The sequence below is a fragment of the Bubalus kerabau genome, chromosome 17, assembly GCF_029407905.1.
Source record: "Bubalus kerabau isolate K-KA32 ecotype Philippines breed swamp buffalo chromosome 17, PCC_UOA_SB_1v2, whole genome shotgun sequence".
Lineage (NCBI taxonomy): Eukaryota > Metazoa > Chordata > Mammalia > Artiodactyla > Bovidae > Bubalus > Bubalus kerabau.
Window position 1 is genome coordinate 5,879,460 of NC_073640.1, and position 26,368 is coordinate 5,905,827.

The window sequence follows — 26,368 nt, forward strand, 5'->3', positions numbered from 1 at the left end:
GGCATGAACCCCCAAAGATAGTTATAACCAAAAAGAAGGATAATAACAGTACTGATGAGGATGAGGAAAAGTAGAACGTTTGTGGAAATGTCTCTTTGGAAAACAGTCTGCAAGCTGCTCAAATAGTTAAACACAGTTACTATATGACCCCACTCCCATCCACTCCAAGAGAAATGAAAACACACGTCCACAGAAAATCTTGTATACAAATACTTATAGCCTTATTCATAATAGCCAAAAAGTGGAAACTGACTTGAATGTCCATCAACTGATAACGGAGAGCCATACAATGGACTATTACATGGCTTCCCTGGTGGCTCAGATGGTAAAGAATCCACCTGCAATGCAGGAGACCTGGGTTTCATCCCTGGGATGGGAAGATACCCTGGAGGAGAGCATGGCAACCCACTCCAGTATTCTGGCCTGCAGAATCCCCATGGCAGAGGAGTCTGGTGGGCTACAATCCATGGAGTCGCAAAGAGTCAGACACGACTGAGTGACCAAGCACACACACAGCAACAAGAAGAAATGAAATATGCTACAATATGAATGAACCTTAAAAATATTACGCTAAGTGAAAAAGCCAGAGACAAAAGATCATGTATTATCCATTCCATTTATATGAAATGTTCAGAATAGGCAAACCCATAGAGAAAGAAACAGACTGGTGGCCACCTCGGTTGAAGTGAAAGGAACAGGCGGGGTGGGAGGAGATGGGGAGTGACAGCTAATGCGTGCAGGAGTTCTTGTGGGGGAGATGCAAAACTCTGTGACTTACTAAAAACCACAGGTGTGTACACTTTAAACAGCTGAATTATACAGTATGTCAACTGCATCACAGCAATGCTCAAAAAAAAAAAATCAACATAATCCATCATATTAACAGGCTAAAGGAAAATAAATCACTTGACTATATCAATCTATACAAAAAAAGCAACTGACAAAATTTAACACCTACTTATAATAAAAATCCTAAAAAAAATCAGCAATAGAGGGGGTACTTATTCAACTTGATTAAAAGCATCTACAATACAAAAAGCCTATGGCTTTTTACATTACAGTGTACAGATTTTACATGTAAAGCTTATACATTGTAGTGAAATGTACTGTTTCTCCCTAAGACTGGGAACAAAGCAAGGATATCTGCTCTCACTGCTCTTATTCAATACAGTGCCGTGTCTGTGCCAGAGCACTAAGGCAAGAAAAGGAAAAAGGAAGAGAGACAGAACAAGGGATAAAATTGTCCCTATTTGCAAGATTGGCTTCCCTAGTGGCTTAGACGGTAAAGCGTCTGTCTACAATGGGGGAGACCCGGGTTCGATCCCTGGGTTGGGAAGACCCCTGGAGAAGGAAATGGCAATCCACTTCAGGACTATTGCCTGGAGAATCCCATGGACAGAAGAGCCTGGTAGGCTACAGTCCATGGGGTCGCAAAGAGTTGGACACAACTGAGTGACTCCACTTTCTTTTGCAAGATTAACTATGTAAAAATTCCAAGGAGTCTATTTTTAAAAGTCCTAGAATATGTGAGTTAAGTCAGGTTGCAGGGTATAAGATAAACACACAAAAATCAATTATATTTCCATATACTAGCAATGAACATGTCAACATTAAAATTAAAAATACAATAAGAGGGAAACCCTGGCAGTCCAGTGGTTAGGACTCTGCAGTTTCACTGCCAAAGGCACAGGTTCAACCCCTGGTTGGGGGAACTAAGATGCTGCAACCCGTGTGATGCAAACAAATTAAAAAAAAAAAAAATAAAGTCAGTTTTAAAAAAGAGAGAGAGCTGGAGTGGCTATACTGATATCTGACAAAATAGACTATAGAATAGAAAAATGTTAATGAAGACAAAGATTAATTTAAAAATACAATGCCATTTACAATCATTCAAAAGAAAACAAAATATTAGGCATAACTCCAACAAATTATATATATAGGACTTATATGTTTAAAACTGCAAAATGCTAATAAAAATAAATGGAGACACATACAAAGTTCATGGATTGAAAGACTCAATATAATAAAGATATCAATACCCTCTGGACTGACTTAGAGGTTTATATTAGTCTGCTTGGGCTGCCCCATAGCAGCATACCATAGACTAGTGGCTTAAATAACAGAAATGCATTTCCTCACAGTTTTGGACAGAGAAGGCAATGGCACCCCACTCCAGTACTCTTGCCTGGAAAATCCCATGGACAGAGGAGCCTGGTAGGCTGCAGCCCATGGGGTCGCTAAGAGTCAGACATGACTGAGCGACTTCACTTTCCCTTTTCACTTTTATGCACTGGAGAAGGAAATGGCAACCCACTCCAGTGTTCTTGCCTGGAGAATCCCAGGGACAGGGGAGCCTGGTGGGCTGCCGTCTCTGGGGTCGCACGGAGTCAGACACGACTGAAGCGACTTAGCAGCAGCGGCAGCACAGTTCTGGAGGCTGGAAATCCAAGATCAAGGTAAGACCTCTCTGGTTGGCAAACAAATACCTTCTTGCTGTGTCTTCACATGACCCCTTCTCTGTTAATATTTGCAGAGAGAGGTCTGGTGTCTCTTCCTCTTCTTATAAGGAGACTGATCCTATGGGATGAGCACCCACCCTTATAACCTCATTTAACATTATTTACTTTAATACCTTATTCCAAAACACAGTCACACTGGGGGTTAAAGCTTCAAAATACAAGTTTTTAAGAGGGGAGGGAGGAACACAATTCAGTCCATAACAAGGTTTAACAAGGTTTGACAGGAATTCCTATCAAAATCCCAGAGTTTTTCTAGACACTGACAAAATTATTTCAAAACTTATTTGGAAAGGCAAAAGAACTAGAAGAGTTTTTAAAAAATACTTCTGAAATGAAATAATGAAGTGGAAGGAATTAGATGACCAGATTTCAAAATTTATTTTATAGATCAGTAATCAAGATTGTGGGATAGACACATGTCAATGGAACAGAGAACCCAGAAACAGAAATCAGCCGAATTAATTTTTGACAAAAGGGCAAAAGTAATTCAAAGTAATTTTTGACAAAAGGGCAAAAGTAATTTCAACAAATGTTGCCACAAAGAGGATGGCACAGGCAAAAAAATAAATAAAATGAAACAAAAATTAAAAAAATCAACCTTGACCTAAATCACATGCCTCATGCAAAAAATAACTCAAAACCAGTACATGAAGTTAAATGTAAAACATAAAATAAAATAAAAAAAATCAAAGAAAAATCTGTGGGATCTAGGGCTAGGCAAAGCGTTCTTGGACCTGACACCTCAAGGAAAATCCATAAAAGGAAAAACTGATAAATTGGACTTCATCAAAATCACAAACATATGCCCTGTGAAAATCTTCTTAAAAGGATAAGACAGCTATACATTGGAAGAAAGGATCTGCAAACTTAGTATCTGATAAAGGACAAATATCTAGAATTTATAGACAACTCTTAAAACTCAGCAGTAAGAAGTTCAACAATCCAGTTAGAAAATGGGCAAAAGACAAGAACAGTCATTTCACCAGAGGATATATAGATGGCAAAAGAGCACATGAAAAAGTATTTAACACCTTAGGGAAATGTATTTATATGCCATTAGAGAAATATAAATTAAAATCATAATGAAGCATCACTTCACACCTACTGGAGTGGCTAAAATAAACAAAAATGGCCATGCCAAATGTTGATAAGAATGCAGAGAAACTGAATCCCTTACACACTACTGGTGGAAGTGTAAAATGGTGCAGCCCCTTTGGAAAAGTTGGACAGTTTCTTATAAAAGTATACATTCAACGACCATCAGTTCAGTTCAGTCGCTCAGTCACGTCCGATTCTTTGTGACCCCATGGACTGCAGTGCACCAGGCCTCCCTGTCTATCACTAACTCCCGGAGTTCACTCAAACTCATGTCCATTGAGACGGTGATGCCATCCAGCCATCTCATCCTCTATTGTCCCCTTCTCCTCCTGCCCTCAATCTTTCCCAGAATCAGGGTCTTTTCCAATGAGTCAGTTATTCACATCAGGTGGCTAAAGGATTGGAGCTTCAGCATCAGTCCTCCCAATGAAATAAGAAAATAAAAGTCTGTCACTGTTTCCATTGTTTCCCCATCTACTTGCCAGGAAGTGATGGGACTGGACGCCATGACTTCATTTTCTGAATGTTGAGCTTTAAAAACCAACTTTTTCACTCTCCTACTTATATGGTAGTTTCACTCTCAACTACCATGACTCAGTAATTGACTCCCTCTCAGAGCATTTACCTCTGAGAAATGAAATTTTATATGTGTTGAGAAGAAAAAGGACCCCTCTCCCTGAAGGATATTCACTCCCTACGCTCCTGGGATCTGATTTAGTTACCTTACAGTTCCATGGCAAAAGGGACTCTGCAGATGTAATTAAGGGTATGGTCCTTGAGACAGTGGAGATAATCCTTGATTATCAGTGTGGGCCCAATCTAATCAAAGAAATCCTCACAAGCAGAGAACCTTTTCCAGCTAGGTTAGAGATGAGATGAAAGGAGGAACAGACATTCTTAGCTTGAGAGAGAATCAACCAGCTGCTGCTGGCTTTGAAAACAGAAGCGGGCCACGAGTCAAGGAAAGTGGGTGGTCTCTGGAAGCTGGGAAGGCCCACAGCTGAGAGCAAGAAAATGAAGCCCTTAGTAGTCCTACAATCACTAGGAACACAGATCCGCTTTGATTTTAGCATGGTGAAACCATGGTGTTGGGCTTCTAGTCTACAAAATTGTAAGACAATAAATTTGTGCTTTGTAAGTAGCTGCATTTATGGTAATTTGTTATAGTAGCAATAGAAAACTTGTTCACACAAAAATAACACACTTATGTGAACTCCCTGGCAGTTCAGGGTTAGGACTCAGCACCTGCACTGCTGTAGTCCGGGTTCAGTCCCTGCTCAGGGATCTAAAAGCCAGCAAGACACATGGCGCGACAGAAACAAAACAAAACACCCCACAAATACACACACTTAACAACCACACAAAACCTGTACATGACTATCTGTAGCACTTTATTTGTGATACTGTAAGATGTTACAATAGAGGGATGCTGGATCAAGGATTCAAGAAAGCTGTTATTTTACAAACTGCATGTGAGTCTACAATCTCTCAAAATAGAAAGTATAATTAAAAAAAAAGGTATTGGGTTACTCATCAAAATCCAGGATTTAAGAAGCAAGTTCAGAAGCTGGAAACAATGCCCCCAAATCACACCACAGACCTAGACTGACGGTGCTGCTGTCTGGGGTCCCACACACACTGCAGCTGCTGCCCCTACGTGGGCCCGGGAAGATCTTCCGAGTTCGCTGCCTCTGCCTCACTAGGCTGGACTGAAAATCCTGGGCAGGTATCTGACTCAAGCAGCCCAGGTTCCTGACGGAAAACTAGCTACAAAGAACACTGGGAAATCAATGGTTTTGAATATTCGGCTCCTTGCCTCCCATGAAGTGTGGCATTTATGAAATTTCTTGCAGATTTCTGAGGGGGTGAGGCACCAGACAGACAAAAAGAAGCTCCACAATACCTGGTGGTAAAGATTTTCAAAACAGACATTAAGATGGAGCTGGGGGCGGGGCGGGGGAAGGCAACAAATAAGACTAATATGAGTATGAGGAAAATTCATGGATGCTTTAGAAAATGTAACAAAAAATATTCCCAGATATTTTGTTTCTGAAGAGAACAAGGAAAACCAACAAAGGGAGCAATGTAAATAGCTCAAAAGAGGGAAGAAAAACAACAGACATTTAAGATATACAGTATTTTAATGGTAAAAATCAATAGGATTTGAATAGAAGAATCAGTTTATATATGATATGAAAGAAAGTCATCAAATGTGTTTTTAAAGGTTACTGGGTATTTTTTTTTTTTATTACTCAAAAATGGTTCATTTTTTATTTAGCTTTCTGACTCTGTGCTTGTGCTTTCAATACTTTCACAACGATCTTCTGCTCTTCAATAAGGAAAGCGCGCTTGATCCTGTCGCGGACACATTTAGCACACATGGAACCACCACAGGCTCGGCTGACATGTTTCTTCGTTTTAGACAACCTCATGAGAACTTTTGGTCTCACAGCACGAACGCCTCTAAGTCGGCCTGGGTACACACCACATGCAGATTTTGGTGCTTTCCCAACCTTCTTGGTATAAAGGTAAACAATTCTATTACCAGGGGCTCGGGACGGCCTGGTTTTGTAGAGGCTGTATTGTAGGACAGCCTACGACGGTACGTCAGACGCTGCACCATCCTGAATGCCTCCAGATGCCGCCCCCCAACTTTTTTTTTTAATAGGTTACTGGGTATTTCTTCCTATGCTCAGTGTAGTCAGAAGTATTTCCTTTGAGTAACTTCAAATTCGCCAATTGTAATGACCAACTTCCTACTAGCTGCAGGGAAACATCTTTTAAAAAAAGCAATACATATCTGCCCTTAAAGAGGGGCTTCCCTGGTGGCTCAGGTGGTAAAGTGTCCGCCTGCAATGTGGGAGACCCGAGTTCGATCCCTGGGTTGGGAAGATCCCCTGGAGAAGGAAATGGCAACCCACTCCAGTATTCTTGCCTGGAGAATCCTGACAGAGGACCCTGATAGGCTACAGTCCATGGGGTTGCAAAGAGTCGGACACGACTGAGCGACTTCTCACAATGAACTTCCAGTTCAGGCAAGATGAATGTTTAATGTAACCTAAACATTCTCCAATGAAGACCTAGAAACACTAGATTTAAATATACCAAAAGACCAAACATTATTTTAAATGCATAGTTAAACCCGGGCGAGAGAAAAAGGAAACATCCAGGGTGCCAGGATCAAGGAAGGAACTGAAACCACAGTGGCAGAATATGAGCTGATCCAGTGGCTACAGGAGCTGAATGCGGTGGGGAAGGAGTTTCAATAACTTCCGCCCTGGGTTTTGCTATCCACATGATAACAGGACTAGTCTCCAACTTATAAAAGGTGGAAGGCTAGAACTAAAGTCTCAAATAAAACAGAAACTGTGTATCCTCAGGGAAAGGACAGACTAGGAAAAGTTCACCTAACAGCCTACAGAGCAAACAAGAAAGCTTCTCTCTGCTTGGACAGTAGGGAAAAGGTGGGGCGGGGGGGAGGAGTGGGGGGGTGGGGCAGAGTATCTCCTGAGAACTGGAACCCTGGCCTGTGATAATTAGGATTCATAATTATTCCAGTTATGATAGCTGAGTGTTCCAGAAACTTCAAAGCAAAAAAAGAAAAAAAGAAAACATAAAAAGCCAGGGCACCGAGTGGAGAATTCATCTCACTTTAGAGAAATATAATTTCACTAGGCCATATGAAATCACGCCACAGACAAAACCTTAGTAAAGATGATAAAGAATACTAAACACAAAGGGCCATAACCCACTATAAGAGACTACAAATGAAATAAAGACAGCTTTAGAACTCTAAGAACTTCTGATAAAAGAACAATCAGACAGAAACTATAAAGGAAGCACTCATAAAATGATGATGAATGTAAAAGAAAACCTCAAAACCACATGATCCTGTGAGAAAAAAAAACAAGCAGATTTGCAAACAAATCAAATAAAAATTCTAAAAATAAAAAGAAAACATACTTATTGAAATGAAACTCAGTGAACAAGTTAAAACAGCTTAGACATAGCTGAAGAAAAAGTAAAGAACTGGGACACCGGAAACAGCCAAAAGGCAACTCAGAGATACAGCGAGGTGAAAAATACTAGAGAAGTGAAGCGATGTGGAGGACAAAATGAAAAGACCTGACATATAGGTATTCTAAACAGTGATGATAAAATGCAAACAGACAATATTCAAAGAGACAATGCCTGAGAAATTTTCAGAACTTTCAAAAGGCATGAATTTTCAGATTTAAGAAGCAAAATTAAATCTGTACCATCCACACAGTATTGAACTGCAGAAATTCAACGTCAAAGAAAAGATCTTAAGAGTTTTATTCTCTTCAAGGCATGAATAAGAAAGAATAAAATAACTATACTTCATGGTCAAATATTTAAAGGGCCATCAGTGGGACAGGAGTACAAAGAGAGAGGATCTGCATCAGGACAGAGTGTGAGAGGGCAGAGTTGGGCTTAAAAAATGGGCAGGATTCCCACAGATGGGAAGAGATGAGAGCACCCGGGGTGGAGACAGGGAGTCTGAATAAGCTGATGGAGGAAAATATGGGGCAAAGGGAAGGACCTGTCTCTGGCTGTCAAAGAGTAACAGAAAAACGTGTGGTTTGCTGGAACTAAAATCCATTGTTCACTAATATTAGGCTAAAGAATTTGAACCGAATAGTAGGCAAAAAGAATCAAATTTTTGAGCAAGTGATAGGATCTAAACTGAACCATTGCCCAAAATCTCTTATTCCAGCAATGGTATCCAGGGTGGATACAGGAAGAGAGACTGCAGTCTCTTAAGTAAACTTAGGAACCAATTATAATAATCCAAGCTATTCAAAAACTTTAGAAAATATTTCAGTTACAAGACAGATGATGAAGAAAGAAAGACCCAGAAAAGAGGCAATGTCAGTGAAGATGAAATATAGACAGAAGGCACGAAGAGAGAGAGGGAAAGAATATAAATGAATATTCAGAGAATTCTGAAGGTGGAATTTAAAAGGACTTAATGGAAAGTTATGACCAACCTAGATAGCATATTGAAAAGCAGAGACATTACTTGCCAACAAAGGTCCGTCTAGTCAAGGCTATGGTTTTTTCAGTGGTCATGTATGGATGTGAGAGTTGGACTGTGAAGAAAGCTGAGTGCCGAAGAATTGATGCTTTTGAACTGTGGTGTTGGAGAAGACTCTTGAGAGTCCCTTGGACTGCAAGGAGATCCAACCAGTCCATTCTGAAGGAGATCAGCCCTGGGATTTCTTTGGAAGGAATGATGCTAAAGCTGAAACTCCAGTACTTTGGCCACCTCATGCGAAGAGGTGACTCATTGGAAAAGGCTCTGATGCTGGGAGGGATTGGGGGGAGGAGGAGAAGGGGACGACAGAGGATGAGATGGCTGGATGGCATCACTGACTCGATGGACGTGAGTCTGAGTGAACTCTGGGAGTTGGTGATGGACAGGGAGGCCTGGTGTGCTGCGATTCATGGGGTTGCAAAGAGTCGGACACGACTGAGCAACTGAACTGAACTGAACTGAATGGATTGGGCAGTTGGGAGCAGGGGGAGGATAGGAAAAAGAAAGGAAAGAATTGAAGACAGCACTGAGGCTGGGATGAATGATTTAGGAAATAGTGGTGGTATATTCTTTCTCCAGAGACAGACAAGCAGGTAGGAAAAATTGATTAGAAAGAAGCTTTAGTTTAGAAGTTCTCCCTGAGAAGCTACTTAGCTTCCCAGGCTCCATTTCTCCAGTACTGTAAAATGGAAAAATTTAGAGAAAATGAATTAAATGTTGGACCACTGTAGTGTCAAGAGGATTCAGAATAAACTTGTAGCAAGCAATGAGAAACATGGGTCTGGAGCTCAGGAGAAAAGCAGTATTGGACAGACAGCGAACTACCAGCACTGAAGAGATGGTCAGAAGAAGAGGCCTTTGAACCCTGCGGACGCGCTACACACACAGAAGAGGCGGCAGTGGGAAGCTCAGAGGTATGTCAGTCTTATCAGGAAGGGGCGTCCTGAGATACTGTATTGTAAGTAGAAGACACACCACACTGGGAGAAAGGAGATGTGTTCCATTTTCCATTGCCAATCAATTCCCCCAGGGATTGATAAATGTACGGAAAACAGAAGCCTTTATCCAAACTTTTCCTACTACATCTGAGAAGCACTGATCCTTCACTTTCATTTTGGTGCTGACCAAAGTCCTATTTCAAAGGAGCTTTAAAAAATACATATATAACTCCAGTTTCATAAAGACAGATACTTCAAAAGCTAAGCCTTTGTGCTGAAATTCTACCTGGCTCATTCTTCTATGATACTGTAAAACACATAGCTGATTGTCTAAGTTAGCCCAATAAGAAAGTTGGCTTCATCACAGCAAGACTGAGAAATTGAGGTCCAGATAGGTCCAACGTAAACTTAATTGGAATGACTTTCTGAAATGCTTTCAAAAACTAGGATTTCATTAACCCACAGCATATACAGAAACACAGCTGGGAAGCAGACATGATGCTTGTGGTTAATGCTCTAAAGGAAACTCCTTCAAATCTTTTCTTTGAAACTAGTTACATGAGACAAGAGTTCAAGATCAAGAGTGTTTTATACATGGGATCCTTTGGGTCTTTCTAATTCTCACTTCAAATAAGACGTGTCACACTCTGACTATAGAGAAACTCTTCTTTTTTGGTTCCTACCTCCTACAGGTCACCATCTCGCAAGCATCTGGGGCTAAATGATCCCAGTTTAAAGCAAAAGCCAATGCAAAGCGTGGATTGCTCTTGCTTATTCTCAAATAAGCAGCTATTAAATGGCAAGCATTTCAAATTCAAGGGAAGTCTAACTTTCAAAAGGCTGTGACTTTTTTTTTATGGTCATAAGCATCCAGAATTACTATTAATATATCCAAAGATTAACATTTATTCAGAATCTCCCATTTTCTTAATGATACAGAAATATTAGACTAGGTTAGAAATTTTAAATTATTTTGAATGACATTTATCATAGGTTCCCTCGGATAACAGGGTTTTGGCAAGAATCCAGGGCTAGTAACTGACTACAGTTCAGTGCTGGACCTCACATCAGCCTGATTTTCAATCCCTGACCAAAATAACGAGAACAAAGCTACTCACTCAGCCTCTCCCATAAGAAAAACTCCCCAATCCAAATAAAAATATTTATCAAATATGAATCTTTCTATATAATCATACTGCTAAGTCACTTCAGTAGTCTCCGACTCTGTGCGACCCCAGAGACGGCAGCCCACCAGGTTCCCCCATCCCTGGGATTCTCCAGGCAAGAACACTGGAGTGGGCTGCCATTTCCTTCTCCAATGCATGACAGTGAAAAGTGAAAGTGAAGTCGCTTAGTTGTGTCCGACCCTCAGTGACCCCATGGACTGCAGCCCTCCAGACTCCTCCGTCCATGGGGTTTTCCAGGCAAGAGTACTGGAGTGGATTGCCATTGCCTTTCCGCTATATAATCATAACCTCCCACAAAACAGTAGAAAGATGCCTGTATCAGAACATGATCAGAATGTAAGAACCACTGGCTGCTAAGCTTAGGACAAATGACATTCTTCACTGACATGAAAACATTTGGGAATAGTGACTTCCACCACTAAGGACATAAAGAGAGAAGTAACACATAGCATTTTAAAGAATCTATAATATACTACAGTCCCTAAACTGGCTCACAATTGCTCTCAATGTTCATAAAACTCAGATTTTTATCTGAACTCTTAAATGACTGAGAATTAATTAACTTTGATGATCTGATATGACATGGAGACAATCTATAGGTGATACCAAAATCTTAATTTATTCTTTTTCTAATATTTGAAAAATGCACCAAAATGTAGCACTAGTTTAATTCTTGGAAGAAAAAAAAAAGTCTGTTTCTGATAAAAGTTTTCAAAGGAGGGGGAATTTTAAGCCACAACACAAACCAATAGGTTAAGAGGAATCAGTTAACCTGATTGTGGAGAAACCTTTGGATACTAGTAAAGTTGATGTGCAGAAATGCGCCCTCCAACTCACATAACACTGGAGATTTCAAACTCTTGTTGCCTATTTGGCAGCATCTATTAGGATTTAAGGTGCATACATTTGACTCAGCAATTCCACTTATAAGAAATCTGTCTTCCAGAAATAACAGCATGAGAAGATTAAAAAAAAAAAATGTATGTACAAGGATTACTACAGAACTATTAACAAGTGCAAAATCTGGAAAACTAAAAGTTCACCAATAAGGGAATGGTTGGTTATTCAAATTATATAATATTCACACAACAGAGTATCATGCAGGCATAAAGAAGTGTAGACATTTATACTGGACCTGAAAAGATACCCAAAATAAGACTGTTTAAAAATACAAGTTGAAGAAAGAGTAAGTCCATTTTTGTTTTAATGTATATATATTATAATATATTAGCATAATATAGGGAAGGATTGGAATATAACTGATAACTGGCTAAAACGATTAGCCTCTGGGACTGGGAATGAAAGAACTCAAGAGAGGAAAAATCATTTTCCACTTTCTAAGCACAGTGGTACAATTTAAAACAAAACAAATTCTCTAATAAAAGAAAAATGTAGAAACTATATATAAAACATAAAAATATTTCATACCAAGAGAATAATCCCATATCATTAGAGAAAAATGTACACACTTATATACCCGATCTTAGGAATGTTTCTTCTCCTGGGATCTTGCCAAAGACAAACCATCTTTTCAGGGGAACTCTGCCCTCTAGTGTACACTGAAAGAAGCTAAAACACAAGCAGCAACTAAAATCAATAAATTCACGTTACAATCAAAATATTTCCACTTCGTCCCTACAGCATCACAATTCTCTTCTTAAATGAAGGCCTCTATGTATCTTTTCCAAATTAATTTCCTATTATCGCACCAACTGAACTTCACGAGTCATAACTTCAGCTACCTACCCTTTCTATGCTTCCCTACACTCCAAGAAGCCCTCAAAGCATCTTCCTTCCCTATTTCACACCAAGAGAAATTTGGCAAAATCAAGGGTATAGGAATACAGAAAAATAAAAATTTTAAAATTTATAACACATATAGGTACCAGGCTCTTAGACTTGTTGCCACTTTAACTCAAGGGTAAAGGCAAAGTTTTTAAAAAGGAGGTTGCTCTGTGTAATAAAGCAACTCCTTGATAGGACTTTCTAAGATCACTAGAATTTGTCCAACTCTGGGCAACCTGAAAAACCAAAAGGGACATTTCCTAGAGGCATAGTATTTGCTGTAGGGATTCAATCCCATCCCAGTGACTACAAAGGAAAAATTTCCTTACTTTGCAGCGTTTCTATGTTTGGGTTCTCATTTAGATGCATGAATTACTTGATCCAAATATCAAAAAGTCTCCCCAAAAAAGTGAAGGGTGGGGTGAAAGGAATATCATTAATCTCTCCATTCATAATTCTTTCAGTTACTAGCTTGACCTGGAACAATCTCTTCAAATCAAGAATGTGCATGAGATGAGATCAGCTGTAATAAATTCAAAATATTCCAAGTATTCATGGGGAAATCTTAAAAGAATTGTTTAATTTCAATTTCAAATCCACTTACCCTATACCTGCAACAACTGTAGAGTATAACTAAAGTAAAATTTAAGAATAAGCTAAAACCAAATGAAGCAGAATATAAGCATCCATTGAAGAACATGTAGGTGCAAGTCGGTACAGGGTTTTCTTGCCCCAACAAAAAGCAGCATTCTGGAGCTGATAAGTAAAGTAAAAGCAGTACCAGTGAGGCTGATAGAATCAATCATTTCCTCTTAAAAGCTGTTTCTAGATAGTCCTCCTCTGGAACAAATGGTTGCAAGAAGAAAAGAGCTTAAAACAAGCCAGACAAGGATATCTCCTACTTGGGTCCCCTGGAAGCTGGGAGAGGGGTCCTCACATAAGCTTTCCGCAATGTAAAATTGAGACCTCAGTAGGAGCCCACTGCTGCTGTTGTTTAGTCGCCAAGTTGTATCCGACTCTTTGCGACCCCACGGACTGTGGCACGCCAGACTTCCCTGTCCTTCACGACCTCCTGGAGTTTGCTCAAATTCATGTCCATTGAGTAGGTGATGTCATCCAACCATCTCATCCTCTGTCGCCCCCTTCTCCTCTTGCCTTCAATCTTTTCTAGCATCAATCAGCCTCTTTTCCAATGAGTAGGCTCTTCACATCAGGTAGCCCTAAAGTATTGGAGCTTCAGCATCAGTCCCTCCAATGAATATTCAGGGTTGATACCCTTTAGGATTGACTGGTTTGATCTCCTTGCTGTCCAAGGGACTCTTAAGAGGCTTCTCCAGTGTCACAATTTGAAAGCATCAATTCTTCAGCGCTCAGCCTTCTTTATGGTCCAACTCTCACATCCCATCCATACATGACTACTGGAAAAACCAGAGCCTTGACCAAACAGACCTTTGTCGGCAAAGAGGTATCTTTGCTTTCTAAACAAACCTGGAACTCATTTTTAAAATGTGTTAGCTCCTTCAATTTCATGAGATAAGGCTGAGATTAAAATATAATACAGGAAACCCGACTAGTCATGGTTAATGAGGAAAAGGCTTACAAAGGAAATGGGATTAAATAGTCATCTCACTTCCTTCAAAAATAACAAAACATAAAATAGCCTTAAAGGGTCCTTCATCAGTTATAAAGCTGAAGAGATACTTTTAACAAAAAAGGTCAATTAGGAAAATAAGAAGGAGTGGTTGTAAGGCACAGTGGCTGAGAGTTCAGGTTTTGGTTTCAAGTAGAACTAGACTCGAATCCAGGCTTCACCATCCATCAACTATGCACTTTTAACAAATTAAGAGCACTTCCCTGAGTTTCAGTTTCCTGATCTGTGAAATGGGCACAAAGTTAGCACCCGTCTCTTGAAATGTCCATGGGGAGTAAATGAAATAATTCATGTACATTTAGGACTGTGTCTTAAATCTGGTAAACTATCAATAAACAGAAACTACTTATTCTTTTAAAGCAGATAAACATTTAACCTACAATCTGAGAAGGCAGTAAGTCTGATACTTAATCTAGAGAACAAGTTGGTTCCAAAAGGTAATTAACTTGAGCATTAAGGAGGAACACGGGGTTCAAGCATGTGAGAATCACCTGACCGCAGGGACCTGGCAGGCAGCAACACTGAGGAGCGTGAACGGGAATGGGCACAACCCATCGGCTCTGCTCCAGTTCCTTCCCGCTGTCAGGAAAGAGTGAGGGCAGGGGCACAACTTATTTCTGAAGAAAAGCCAATAATCCAAAGTGTTATGCCAACTCTCCTGATTTTTAAATACTGGTCAAATAAAACATCCAAGGACAGATCTGATTCATCAACTGTCAGTTTGTGAATGTCTACCCTGGAGGAGTCTCAAACCGGAAAGTGAAGGACCCCAGCTCCCTAAAACAGTATGCCACAAAGGGGACACTACTGGCATTTTGGAAAAGAAAATTCTCTGCATAAACTGTCCTAAGCACTGCAGGATATTCAGTACCCCCGAACCCCACCCACTAAGTACCAATGGTCTCAAGTCATGTGGCACCAAAATCTCCCTCTCACCACACGTTCCTGAACACCTCCTACTGGCAGAACCACATCCACTAAGAGCAACAAAGTTACATTCAAACATTAATGGAAAAGTCATGAAACTCATCTATTTACAAACAGTAATAAAATAAGGGGAGGGCCAGCCCTGAGTCAGCTGAAGTAAAACCCCAAATTATCATCAAACAGGAAATCTCACTAAGTAGAAAGCTTAGAGCTGGCTGTGGGAACAAACCAAAAGTCTTAACCTCACTCCTTACATCCAACATGAACTATGACAAAAGGAAATTGCTTTACCTTTTATCTAGCCATTTCTTTTATAATGTTACTGGACATTACAGCTTTCCACCAGTCTCTTTTTCCTACAGCAGAGCTTATATATAGAACTACACATGCTTTAAAAGAAATCACGGTCAACGGAACCTCCCGGTAACACGTGAATTCTCCTCTTATGGCTCCTTGTCCTATCCAAAACTGTGTCCAACTTACCACATGACCCAGAAATTTCATACCCAGGTTCATACACATATCCCTACAAAAACTTGTACATGAATGTCTGTGTGTGCTTAGTCACTCAGTCGTGTCTGACTCTTTGTGACCCCAGGGACTGTAGCCCACCAGGCTCCTCTGTCCATGGGGATTCTCCAGGAAAGAATACTGGAGTGAGTTGCCATGCCCTCCTCCAGGGGAATCTTCCCAACCCAGAGACCAAACCCAGATCTCCTGCACATGAATGTTTAGATAAGGATTATTTGTAATAGTCAAAAAGAGCAAATAATCCTATGTCCATCAACTAATGAATAAATAAACAGAAAGAGGTACAGTCATACGATGGAATATTATTCAGTCATAAAAAGGAATGAAGTAGAGACACAAGAATGGGCCCAAAAAACATTACGCTAGGGACCTCCCTCATGGTCCAGCGGTTAAGACTCCGAGCTCCCGAAGCAGGGGGCATGGGTTCCATCCCTGGTCAGGGAACTAAGATCCCACATGCTACACAGTGCAGCCAAAAAAACCAACACACATCATGTTAGTCAAAGAAGCCAGACACAAAGCAAGAAATGCTGTATGACTCCATTTACATGAAATGTCCAAACAGGCAAATTGAGACAAAGAGATAGATTAGTGGTTTCCTGGCGGTGGGGAAGAGAGAGGTGTATAAAAATGGAGATAGACAGCATTTGGGGGGAAGTGCTAAAAACTACGGAGAAGGCAATGGCACCCCACTCCAGTACTCTTGCCTGGAAAATCCATGGATGGAGGAGCCTGGTGGGCTGCAGTCCATGGGGTCGCTAAGAGTCGGACACGCCTGAGCGACTTCACTTTCACTTTTCTCTTTCATGCATTGGAGAAGGAAATAGCAACCCACTCCAGTGTTCTTGCCTGGAGAATCCCAGGGATGGCGGAGCCTGGTGGGCTGCCGTCTCTGGGGTCGCACAGAGTTGGACACAACTGAAGCGATTTAGCAGTAGCAGCAGCAGCTAAAAACTAAAGAATGGCATAACTTAATTGGTAAATAAATACAGTTCAATATAGCTATTTTTAAAGAGAGATAAGGTACATCCAATTTTAAACTATTAAACTATTTGTTCTCTAAAAAACGAATATGAAAGATATCACAGGTCATGTCTAGAATGCCCACTTTCTTCAAATGAACTTAATTATAATAATTATATATAAATTAGAACTATGTCAATAAAATATTTATAAATATATATAAATTATAAATATAGTTAATTGTATAATTATACAATTATGATTATAATTAATTATAATAATTACCAATAAGCACTTACTTATGATATTTATTCTTTTGAAACAAGCTGATTCTCTTCTTCCGGGAATGGCCCTTCTCTGGCATTCAGTAACCTCATCATGTATACCTACTCACAGGCCCACAGGCGCGTGCCACCTGATCAGGCATTTCACAAGAGCATCAAACCTGGAGGTGGAGTCAGATTTCTGAGACAGCCTGTCTTTTTTTTTTTTTTTTTTGCTATTGATGTAAATATATTTTCTGTGAAAAATTTGGAGGTCAAAATTTGGAGATCAATAATGAGATTCAGATCAAAAATTAGAAACTTTTCCAACCCAGTGCTGTGTCTATGTTTGATTTTTATTGCTTGAAGTAAAATGCCCAATGATCTCTATCAAAAGACTATATATTGAAACTTAAAAGTCAACAAGGTTTTATTAACTCATGTCCAAGGAGTTTGGGAGAGATCAACGGCTCAGACAGATTCTGTTGTATGAAGTAAAGGTCCTGGGGATGGATGGCTCAAATACACTCAATACCAAAAGGTCTTCAACCAGCAGTGTGACACTGTGAGGAATCCTCTCTCTTCTATTTTTGGGGCGAACAGTGCTAACCTGATATCACCCAGGATGTATGAGACTCAACAATGAAGCTTTTTTTTTTCCCTCAACAGATCGAGATGACAACACAAATTTATACAGGAAAATGATGTCTTGAACCCTTATGGTTTACTGATTTAGATCATTTTCAGTCTATAAAGAGGAATCTAAAACAGTAAGCCCTTAATCAAACAAGTTAATGCCTCTGGCTGGGATCATAAACTTGAAGGGCACTAATGACTGCCCACTGTTGGAATAAAGTAAGTAGTAAATGCTGGGTTGAAGACAAGCAGTGAATGTACCAGCCAAACACCCACAAACGCTGACAGAAGCTGGATTCAACTGGTCAACAGGGCTGGAGGGGAGCGGAGGGTGAGAAGTGGACAGAGCGCTTAGAGTAACAGGACTAGGAGAATTCAGACACAGCAGGGTGAGCGTGGAGCTTCTTCTACCAATTGTAGAGTTAACTGTCGTCTCTGATTCCTGCCTCCAGTGAAAACTGGATGTTTGGTTTACTCTATCCCCAAGTATAAACTTTGGATTTTTTAAGCCAAAGCAGTGTACTATTTTAAACATGTGGAGGAAATGCATTTTCAGTTACAAACGTTTGCTCCTGTGATTCTAGCAAAGGATGTGGGACAGGATGTTTTACTCTCCTGCTCTGGTTTTCCTGTATTGCTTAAATCTGTTTAGAGAGGAGAGAAATAAACAAACAATGTGTTTCTGCTGGGTAACCTCTATTAACTGAAACAATTCCAACATTGAAAAAAAATTTTACTGCATTAAATAAATTTCATTTAATAAATTTGGTATCTCCTGTAGACTCTTCTGAAGCCTTTCCACACCATTTGTGTGCAGCCTGCAGCACATACTGATGTCTGCACTGATAAAATGATGTTAGACACCTCAGATCAACTGAATTCCTTTTGACCCTGTCTTTTCCCAAGCACAACGACCACTGTGGACATTTTTTGAGATAAATCTCTGAAAAATGATCATGTCAACTTTGAAGGTCATCTGCTGGATTTATTGAGAAATTCAAAGTCCATGTATCATTAATGAAATGCATCTCTGTTTTCATGTACAAACTGTGAGGACTTTTTTACTCAGTCAGACATATCCTTGTAATCTTGTTATGTTTCATTATAGCTTTCAAAGAAGCTCAGGTTCCACCCTGTTACGAAGGAGTGAGTTCATTAATCTGCTGAAGGATGCGTCACTGGCTGACCCGTCTGGATGCCTCTGCGTCTGTCTCCACACTGCTCCTTGCCCCAGATGCTGTCCTGTATGGGTGTATCAACAACAGACTCTCTACTTGATCCAATCTTAGGCTCCTTTGAAACCTCTTCTCCATGAGGTCTCAAACTTGGCCCCCCTCCTCATTGGGCTTGCAGAGCTCAATTTTAGCAAGAATCCTGCTGAATCAGGTTAAACAGCATCACCCACCCTTGACAGCTGATCACGCTCAGTATCTGAACAGTTTCCTCATTTGCCACCTTTGACGTGTAAGTCCTTGGCCTGCCTTCAACAAGAGCCCTGTTGGGTCAGTGAGCCAGAACCCTCTCACTGCTGCTGTCGCCCTCGGCACTGGCCCATCCACAGACCATCCTCCCAGTCCTCATCTGCCTGGCCACAAACCCCAGCTCTTTGCTGCATGCAAAGTCAAGCCTGAAAACTATGAGGTACACACGAGTCAGAATGGTCATCATCGCAAAATCAACAAACAACAAATGCTGCAGAAGTGTGGAGAAAAGCAAACTGCCCTGCACTGTTGGTAGGAATGTAAACTGATACAGCCACTATGGAGAACAGCAGAGCTTTCTTAAAAGACTAAAAATAGACCTACTGTGTGACCCAGCAATCCCCCCATTGAGCATACACCCAGAGAAAACCATAATTCAGAAAGACACATGCACCCCAAGTGTTCACTGCAGCATTATTTACAATAGCCAGGACATGGAAACAACCTGCATGTCCGTTGACAGAGGAATGGATAAAGCAAATGGGGCACATCTATACAATGGGACATTACTCAGGCAGAAAAAGAAAAATGAAGCCGAGTCCTGTGTAGAGATGTCTATGTACCTAGAGACTCATACACAATGAAGTTAAGTCAGAAAAACAAATACCATGTATTAACACATACGTGTGAAATCTGAAAAAATGGGATAGATGATTTTATTTACAAAGCACAGATACACAGATGCAGAGAACAAATGTAGAGGATACCAAGGGGTAAAGGCGGGGACAGGATGAACTGGGAGAATGGGACTGTGACATATACACACCAGGAACTGAACCCGGGTCTCCCGCATTGCAGGCAGACGCTTTACCGTCTGAGCCACCAGGGAAGCCCCCCATATACACACTATGACACTATACATAAAATAGGTAATAATGAGAACCTCCTCTACAGCACCAGGCACTCTACTCAGTGCTCTGTGGTGACCTAAATAGGCAGTAAACCCAAAACACAGGAGATATATGTATACGTATAACTGATTCACTTTGCTGTACAGCAGAAATTAACACAACATTGTAAAGCAACTGAACTCCAAAAAAAATTAAAAAAATAAAAGTTAAGCCTGATCTTTCTCCCCTACTGTGACAGTTGTTAATACCTACTGCAATAATTCTGAATAAATCTTCCTTGCATTTTAACAAGTAGAGCATAATTTTTTCTTTCATGAGCCTCATTGACCAATGGAGTCCCCAGCAGAGAAAGGATGGAGGGAGGAATGGGATATTTGGTTATTTATTCCCCTGGATGATCCATCGCTCAAGCGAAGCTCTCAGCTCCTGACAGGAGGTCCTCCTTATCCTCACCCACACAGGCTGCTCCCTGCCGCGCCCCTCAGGTCTAGGGGTGGCGATGGAGCCTGATTATTGCCAACCCCAGGGATGCCGCACTCTCACTATCTGTGCAGTCTTTCATTGCACTGTGAGTTCCTAAAATCTCCTAGAGGTGTCCCAGTTTGAGGATGCCATCTGTTTCCTTCTGGTTCCCACTAAAACATAGCAGATTTCTTATCTTTGAAGGTTAGTAGCTCTTTCTAAGAAAGCATGGCATGAATACAGAATACAGTGAGATTTTCATGACTGACTCTGACTTAAACAAGCTGACCTTGCCAAGATGCCCCTTCTCCCTCCTCCGGTTATCTTTAGAACTATGGTAACCATATTTTCTGAAACACGTTGTTTCCAAGTAGAATCTCTATTTTAAGAAACACCCAAGGAAGCTAGAAATAAAAATTATGCTACTTGAAACTAACTATGCTAGAAATCTAAGGCAGAAGAAACTCTGACTTTATTTCTATCCAGCACTTAATCCACAGTAGCATTCACAGTAACACTTTCAATAAATGCAAGAGGCATTGTTTAATACCAGATACAAGCCTGCTGACCCAGAGATAAGCCTGCAGAAGGCTAATTCTATATGTAGTCTAGAGCACTATTAGTTAAATACAGGTTGTAAGAGATTGTGAAATTGATTGAATGGGTCATAACATTCTTTCAAAAGACATATACTACACAAAATAATTACGTAATAACAGACATAAAATAGAAGTCACCATACATATCTCTATTTAGGGGTAGACTAAGTCATAATGTAGGGCTTCCTTGGTGGCTCAGACGGTAAAGAACCTGCCTGCAATGAGGGAGACCTGGGTTTGATACCGGGGTTGGGAAGATTCCCTGGAGAAGGGAATGTAGAAGAGAATTCCACTCCAGTAATCTGGCCTAGAAAATTCCATGGACAGAGGAACCTGGCAGGCTACAGTCCATGGGGTTGCAAAGAGTCGGACACGACTAAGCAACTTTCACTTCACTTAAGTCATAACGTAAGATGTATTTCTTATTGTGAGTGGCAGTCAATAAAGTCTGAAAGCCACTGGTCTGCAGAGAACCCCTCTCAGACAATATAATAACTAGAAAGCTAAAAGCATGTTGTTTTAGCTTAGAGCCTCCTATTTTTATCTCAGCCCTCAGGAAAAAAAAAATGCACAAAACAAAACTTCACCATTTTAGGGGGAAAGGATGAAGCAAAAACTGAAAGGTCAGCAAATCAACTACAGGTGATAGCTTCTCTCAAGAAGAGACAGCTCTGCTCTGGAGTCAGAGGTGATCAGTGCTGTGACGGGAGGAGTGGCCCATGTTCACCGTTCTCAAGGCGAGTGCCCTGACTCCCACTTAACTGGCACCTTTACCTCTTACACGCAGATTAAGAAGAAAGAAATTTTTCCTTCTTCCAAGGAAAGAATTCTAATCTTCAGCTCAAAATAACTCATGTACTATGGAAACTATGAAGGGAGAAAAACTGTTAAGTTCTTGACAATGTGCTAATAAAATTATTTGTAAGTCAGCCTTGACCTTTTTTTGTTCCTAGGAGATCCTTAGGAAGGAAGTATTCAACTCAAATCTTTATTACATGTTATGATGAACTGCTGATATTTACATTCAAAAATCATTTTTTAAATGTGAAGTCTACTATATGTTCACCTCTGTGGCCAACACTGTAAACCAGGACTTTGCGCAGAATCAAACAAGAAGCCTGCATCCTCCATTCTGCGAGTATTGCTCTCTGCATCCTCCATTTTGGCAGGTATTTCAGCAAAGACAGAACAGCAGCAGAATTCCTGCTCTCAGGAAAGCAGCCATGAGAGCTACAGGCAAGGCGCCCCTGTTGTGAAAACAGCTTCTCCAACGTGCCAGGTGCACCTGGGCCTGAGACTAGACTACTCACCCTGACCCGGCAGAAAGCGATGGCGCTGCTGGAGGGACATCAGACTGGGGTTTTTCTTTCTCATTTTGCTTGAAGAAGGATTTGGCTTCTTTAGATGTGGCATCCACTTCCTTAATCACCCTGTACCAAGGAAAGACACCAAGTTTACAAGTGGAAGAAAAGGAGAGAAACAAAATCTAATAAAAAAGGCATAAAGAACCAAGGAAAAAATCACTGGGCTTTCTGTAAATTCTGGCTGCTGAGCGTTATGGTTAAAATTTACTTCAACAGTTCTAGACAGACATTAGCCCTTATTAATTCAAAAAAGGAAATAGCAGCAGATGGAAGTCTGCTGTCTCTCAAACCCCCTCCATTACTTCTGTCACATGACCGTCACCCTGAATCAGAGCCCACGTGAGATCACCAAGGTGAAGACTGAAGGGCTCTCCCACTGCACCTCATGTGCACATTAGTGCTCATGCTTAAGTTAAAGTGGGAACAGGGACGTGGAGTAACTGGGAGAAACACACTGGCATTATTTCAAGGAGAAAAGCAACAGTATAAACAATTGGGATACTCTAAAGAAGGCTCCTGTTCTGTACCTAAAACAACCCAAAGATGAAACAAAATTCCTTAAAACTAGCTACATAGTGATTTAGGAGTGAAAGAAAGTTACCCAATTGAGAACCCTGTCCAAATTCAAATCTGAGAAAAACTGCCCTCAATAAAACTGACTCCTAAAGGATCAAATGAATATATGAATTTGATGCCAGAAATTTCAGATAAAGAGGGGAAATGCCTTATGTCTGCCTTGGGGTTCCCAAGTGAATAAAAACGTCTGAGGAATTTTGTTTAACTGCAATCCGTCTGTTGCAGGGTCCAAGATTATGGTGTTATTCTGAGTGTTCAAACAGGTCATTCACAATAATGACAGACAAATCCTATATTCCAGATTTGCAAAGAACAGAAGTCCTTATCTCTTCTTTTTCCTTCTAGGCTTCTTGGACTAGAACCAAATTTTTATATTAAGAACTATCTCACTCCTGCACCTGGTACTATTTCACCATCACAGGTAACACAAAATGAGAGTTTTACATTTAAGAATCTTTGGGGCTTCCCTGGTGGTCCAGTGGCTAGGGCTCCATGCTCTCAATGCAGGGGGCTGAACGTTGATCCCTGGGCAGGAACTGGATCCCATGTGCCACAGCTAAAAGATCTCACATCCTGCAACTGTGTGGATCACAACAAACTGTGGAAAATTATTAGATGGGAGTACCAGACCACCTTACCTGTCTCCTGAGAAACCTGTACGCAGGTCAAGAAGCAACAGTTAGAACATGGAACAACGGACTGGTTCAAAACTGGGAAAGGAGTACATCAAGACTGTATACTGTCATCCTGCTTATTTAACTTATATGCAGAGTCTGTGTGTGTGCTCAGTTGCTCAGTTGTGTCTGACTCTTTGCAACCCACGTTGCCCACCAGGCTACTCTATCCATGGGAATTCTCCAGGCAAGAATATTGGACTGGGCTGCCATGCCCTCCTCCAGGGGATCTTCCCAAACCAGGGATCAAACCCAGGTCTCCCACATTGGAGGTGGATCTTTTACTGTCTGAGCCACCAGGGAAATGTGAAATTCACATTTCACCATGTGAAATGCCAGGCTGGATGAATCACAAGTGAAAATCAAGATTGCTGGGAGAAATATCAACAACCTCAGATATGCAGATGATACCACCCTAATGGGGGAAAATGAAGAGGAACTAAAGAGCCTCTTGATGAGGATGAAAGAGTACAGTGAAAAAGCTGGCTTGAAACTCAACATTAAGAAAAGTAAGATCATGGTATCTCGTCCAATACCTTCATGGCAAATGGAAAGGGAAAAAGTGGAAGCAATGACAGATTTTATCTTCTTGGGCTCCAAAAATCACTGCAGATGGTGACTGCAGCCATGAAATTAAAAGATGCTTGCTTCTTGGAAAGAAAGCTATGACAAACCTTAACAACATATTAAAAAGCAGAACCATGATTTTGCCAACAAAGATCCGTATAAGTGAGGGATATGGTTTTCCCAATAGTCATGTAGGGATGTGAGAGTTGGTCCATTAAGAAGGCTAAGTGCCAAAGAACTGCTGCTTTCGAACTGTGATACTGGAGAAGACTCTTGCAGAGTCCCTTGGACTGGAAGGAGATCAAACCAGTTTATCCAAAAGGAAGTCAACCATGAATATTCACCGGAAGGACTGATGCTGAACCTCCAAAACTTTAACCACCTGATGCAAAGAGCTGACTCATTGGAAAAGACCATGATGCTGGAAAAGACTGAAGGCAGGAGGAAAATTGGGCAACAGAGGATGAGATATTTAAATAGCATCACCGACACAATGGACATGAATACGAGCAAACTCCAGGAGATGGTGGGGGACAGAGAAGCATGGAGTGCTGTAGTCCATGAGGTCTAAAAGAATCAGACTCAATTTAGCAACTGAACAACTGCTGTCCTAAGAAAATCTCTCCATAATACGTCAAAGTCAAAAACAGAGGGAGAATCTATATGATAGATTAGACCATCATTCCCCAAATAAACACTCCTTCCCTGTTGACCAAGAAGATATTCCCCAACCCCCACAGATGATGAGCTTGGATATATGACTTCAGTGGTCAATGAGATGTTAACTGATTTGACAGGAAAAGAAGCTTTAAACGTATTTGTGCTTTTTCACTTGTCCCTTGAATTCCTCCCTTTAGCCATAAGAATATGCCTCAAGGAGCTGCTTGTCTAAGACAGTGGAAAAACACATGCTGCAAAAGTCTCAACCCAACCAGCAGCTTGGACACCAGCCTAGATGAACTGAACTCCAGATATCTAGAAACACATGTGTAACAAATAAATGGGTATTATTGCATACCATTTTTGAGGGGAATGGTCGGTAGCATTCCTGTACCAACAGCTAACACATTTACAATTCATGAGTAAGAACACGGATATCTAAGGAGCTAAGTTACTTTTTCTCATCTAGAGATTAAGTAGCAATGCTAGAGAGAATCTTTTAACTCTACTTTCCAAATATGGTTGCCATAAATTTCCCAGCTCCCATGTGGTCCAGAAACTGACACTACCCCAATGAAAAGTATGTCACCCCACTTGGAACCGAGTGAGCCTTTGTGGCTGCGTCGGCTCACGAGGTTCAGGGGAAAGGGCTCTTCTAAGACTTGCTGAGAAAAGTGATAGAGCTTCCAGGTGGCTGTCTCTCGGAACGCACCTCTAAAACCCCATGTCACCACATAAAAAGTCTGTCTGCCTTGAAGCCACCATGCTGGAGAGAACACATGGGAATACCACAGGCAGAGAGAGATCTAAGGAGCCGTTCCAGACCCCAAGTGTTTGAGTCTTCCTGGCCCAGACACCAGACAAGGAAGTAAATAAGCTATCAAGATGGTCCCAGACCCAGCCACTAAGTACAACTGCAAGACAGGCTCTGCACGAGAACCATCTAGCTGAGCCCAGCCACCCCATAATTAAGAGAATTTATAATAAAACAATGGTCTTAAGTGGCTAAGTTTTTGATTCCTTACACTGCAATAGAAAAAAAAAAACAAAATAAACTTATGTCCAAACCTGAGAGTTGCAGAGTCCAAGAATACTGGCCTGGAAAGTTGCTTTAAATCTCCTTGCCCTGGGCAGAATCTGGGGAGACCTAAGATGGTTCATTAAGAGAAGTGGAATCTTTCACTTGGAAATGGTGGTCTGAACACATGCTCTATTTTCTACTTCCTATCAAAACCCTGCCAAATAGTGGTAATAAATTTACAAAAGCAGAACTACACAGGGTTAAGAACAGGAATAATAAGAGAAAGATATCTATCAAACTTTTGAAGGTAGAAAGCAAACAGACAAGTCAGCAGGTGACTGAGGTGTGTGCTCTGCTCTCTCAAGCTGCAGCCATGTGGAATGGCCAATAAACAAGCCATATCTCCTACAAAGGTTCAGGAAATTGAAATACCAGGAACCTTTGAAGGTGGAAGAGAGGAGTGCGGTTAAAACCATCTGAATGTCTGTATCAGGAGCATCCAGGTCCCAGATTCCCTTCTCTACTGGGTGCCACAGGCTACTGACCCCAACCAATC

The 26,368-nt window shown here is 40.9% G+C and overlaps 1 protein-coding gene and 1 pseudogene across 5 annotated transcripts in view; both read right to left on the bottom strand.

Moving 5' to 3' along the window:
- The window catches only part of CFDP1 (craniofacial development protein 1), a 105,702-nt gene that overhangs the window by 63,820 nt on the left and 15,514 nt on the right, over positions 1-26,368 (bottom strand). For 4 of the 5 annotated variants that reach the window (XR_008704512.1, XM_055554043.1, XM_055554047.1 and 1 more), the window contains exon 5: positions 22,261-22,380. Coding sequence is in view for 4 of the 5 variants with exons in the window: in XM_055554043.1 (XP_055410018.1) it covers positions 22,261-22,380 (120 nt within the window). In the remaining variant the exon portion in view is untranslated. Of the gene's footprint in view, positions 1-21,963; positions 22,154-22,260; positions 22,381-26,368 lie in introns of those variants that run through there. The other variant, XM_055554044.1, reaches the window with a different exon arrangement.
- LOC129632423 (60S ribosomal protein L34-like) lies at positions 5,850-6,756 on the bottom strand (annotated as a pseudogene).